The sequence below is a fragment of the Propithecus coquereli genome, unplaced genomic scaffold (genome assembly GCF_000956105.1).
Source record: "Propithecus coquereli isolate 6110/MARCELLA unplaced genomic scaffold, Pcoq_1.0 Scaffold27, whole genome shotgun sequence".
Classification (NCBI taxonomy): domain Eukaryota; kingdom Metazoa; phylum Chordata; class Mammalia; order Primates; family Indriidae; genus Propithecus; species Propithecus coquereli.
This window is the reverse complement of record NW_012148285.1, coordinates 12102304-12105221: the sequence shown is the minus strand read 5'-3', so window position 1 is coordinate 12105221 and position 2918 is coordinate 12102304. Positions and strand designations below refer to the sequence as shown.

General features: G+C 46.7%; 1 protein-coding gene across 1 annotated transcript in view; it reads left to right on the top strand.

The window, feature by feature from the left end:
• Positions 1-2918, top strand: part of LOC105812987 (chromosome unknown open reading frame, human C16orf62) — a 136022-nt gene that overhangs the window by 113584 nt on the left and 19520 nt on the right. Inside the window, exon 27 of the mRNA XM_012647550.1 lies at positions 756-895. Within this exon, the coding sequence (XP_012503004.1) occupies positions 756-895 (140 nt within the window). The remainder of the gene's footprint in view (positions 1-755; positions 896-2918) is intronic.

Below are 2918 nucleotides of genomic sequence, written 5' to 3'. Positions count from 1 at the left end.
TAGAGTGCAGTGGTGTCATCATAGCTCACAGCAACCTCAAACTCCTGGACTCAAGCGATCCTCCTGCCTCAGCCTCCAAAGTAGCTGGGACTACACGTGCACAGCACCACGACTGGCTAATTTTTTCTATATTTTGTAGAGATGGAGTCTCACTCTCGTTCAGGCTGGTCTCAAACTCCTGACCTCAAGTGATTCTCCGGCCTTAGCCTCCCCAGAGTGCCGGGATTATGAGCTTGAGCCACTGTGCCTGGCCCTGATGGTTATTTCTTTAATAAAAATGGTGCGCACTAGAATAACCAGGGTTGAGGTGCAGCTCTATCACAAGGTGCTTTTGCAGGACGAACCACTTCTCTTCCCACACCTTATTCTTGTCTGTGAAGTAGGCCAGATGACAGCACCTTCCTCACATGGTGGACGTGAGGATTCATTGAACCAATCCAGGCTGAGCCCTCAGCCCAGGCAGCTGGCATTTCTAGACTTCCTGCAAAAATTTGCCACCTACTTTTTTCCACTTACTATTCTAAAGGCAATTTAACGGAGGTTCTGTGAGCAGAAGCAGTGCCCTGTCCAGCGAATGTTCCACCAAGTCCATCATGGTTTGTAGAGACCCTCTGCTGGGCCCTGCTAGCTGTACTGGGCCCTTGGCGTGGCCTGACTTCCAGGTAACTCAGGACTGGCCTCCAGGCCATGTGAAGAAGGAAGCCAACCCTAAATTTCCAGAGTTTTCATACATGGACTTTTCTTCTGTTTTGCAGCTGATGCTTTCTTCAAAGCCGCTATAAGCCTTGTCCCAGAAGTCCCAAAGATGATCAATATCGATGGAAAGATGCGGCCATCGGAAGCATTCCTTATGGAATTCCTCTGCAATTTCTTCTCTACTTTATTAATAGTTCCGGTACGTTTCCCCAAAAGAGCCATAGGAGATGTCTTTCTTTGACCTGCCTCATAATGTTATGTGAATTCTTAGTCCTAAAAGTGCAGGGACCGTCTATCTAATATTTTTGTGTTGTTTTTATGATTAGATGTTTGCTCTATGAATTTTTCATTCACGCTGTGTCTGGGGCATATTGGTTGAGGTGCTTTGTGTTAGCCTGGGCTGCTATATAACCAAATACCACAGACCAGGTGGCTGAAACAAGGCTTATTTATTTCTCAGCGTTCTGGAGGCTGGCGGTCTGAGATCAGGGTGCCAGCCTGGCTGGGGTCTGGTGAGGACCCTCCTCCCGGTTGCAGACAGCCACGTTCTTGTTACATCCTCACACAGCAGAAAGGGAGGGCAAGGGCAAGGGCAGGCTCTCTGGCCTTTGGGCAATTGGTCATCTGGGACCTAATTACCTTCCAAAGGCCCCACCTCCAAATAGCATCACATTGGGATTAGGGTTTCAGTATATGAATTTGTGGGGGGAGACAGATTTTCAGTCCCTTGCATTCTCTGTACTGCTGAGGCAGAGGCCCCCAGACCAAGATGCCTGGGGTGGAATCCCAGCCCCTTCTCCTTCCTGCTCTGTGGTCTCAGACCATGAATTCGGGTGAGAAAAAAAAAATGACATCTTTATTTTCATAAACCTCAGAGTAGAATTTACCTTTTGCTCAATTATGAATCACAGGCAACAAGCCACAGTAGTGGTAGCACTAGCTGGGATTTCGTCACCAAAAGACATCAACAAATATGTTCATATTACATTTCAGGTATGCAAGATATTTCAGAAGATTGTTTGGGTTCTTCTTTCCTTAAAAATTACAGTAGGTATTTCGCCCATGGCTGGGTCTGTTATTGCATTCATTGGCAAAGAAGCAATAGATTACAATATCACAAATGCATTGAAAAAATATTTTGACCAGTATGTTTTAGTGTAATTGGTTTTCTTTGCAGTCTTATATGTTTTATTTTCTGCGTTAAAAATGGTATTCTAAGGAGTCCGTAGGCTTCACCTGGCTGCCACAGGGTCCATGGCACAAAACAGGCAAAGACCCCCTGGTAGAGCTGAATGTACATAGGAATCCCCAGGCACTTGTTAAAATACAGGTTCCTGGGGCCCCTTCCAAAGAGTCTCCCTCAGTAGGTTGAAATAGGCCCATAAATGGGCATTTTTGAGAGCCCCCTCAGCGATTCAGGTGTAGGTGGTCCTGAGGACCATACTTTGAGAAACATCGCTCTGAACTTGGGCCATAAAAGTGACTCAGCTCCCACGGGTGCAGGGTTCCTTTTTCGGGTGATGAGAAATGTTCCAAAATTGATTGTGGTGATGCGATGATCGTACAACCCTGTAAATACACTAACAATCACCGAATTGTGCATATGAAGCGGGTGTATTGTTTGGCGTGTGAATTATGTCTCAGTAAAGCTGAGAAAACAAAAAGTGACTCAGCTCCCAACTCTCCCTTTTTGGATTCCAAGTGCTCAAGAGAGAGGGTGGGTGGTCAGGAGGCTGGGCTCAAGGACTGCAGACGTGGCTGCAGGACGGGGGCCTCTCCTTGTCCTGTGAGCAGGGCGGACGGCACCCCAAGACAGGGCACTGCAGAGTCAGCCGGGCAAAGCTGCAGAGGTATCTCCTAGCGTTCCTTCGCTTGACACTTGATTCCAGAGCTTTCAGATCCCCACATTAGTACTTTGTAATGGGTTTCTCTCCTCTTTGGACAGTCTAATTATAGCAAAATGATAAAATCAGGGTTTTGAATGAGGCAGTTGATAGAAGTTATTGATCACTGATTTATTGGGATGTGTTTGCTGTCTGCAAGTTAAAAACCCCTGGAGTCTTTTCGAAAAGCCTTCTCAGAGTCAGAAACTTGCGTTCAGTCCTGACCCGAAGACTTCATAGCTCTGGGACCTTGGAAGAGTTTTGTAACTTCTCAGAGCCTCAGTTGTCTCCTTTCTAAGATGTCATCAAAATGCCCACCTTGAGGGACTCCTGTGAGGA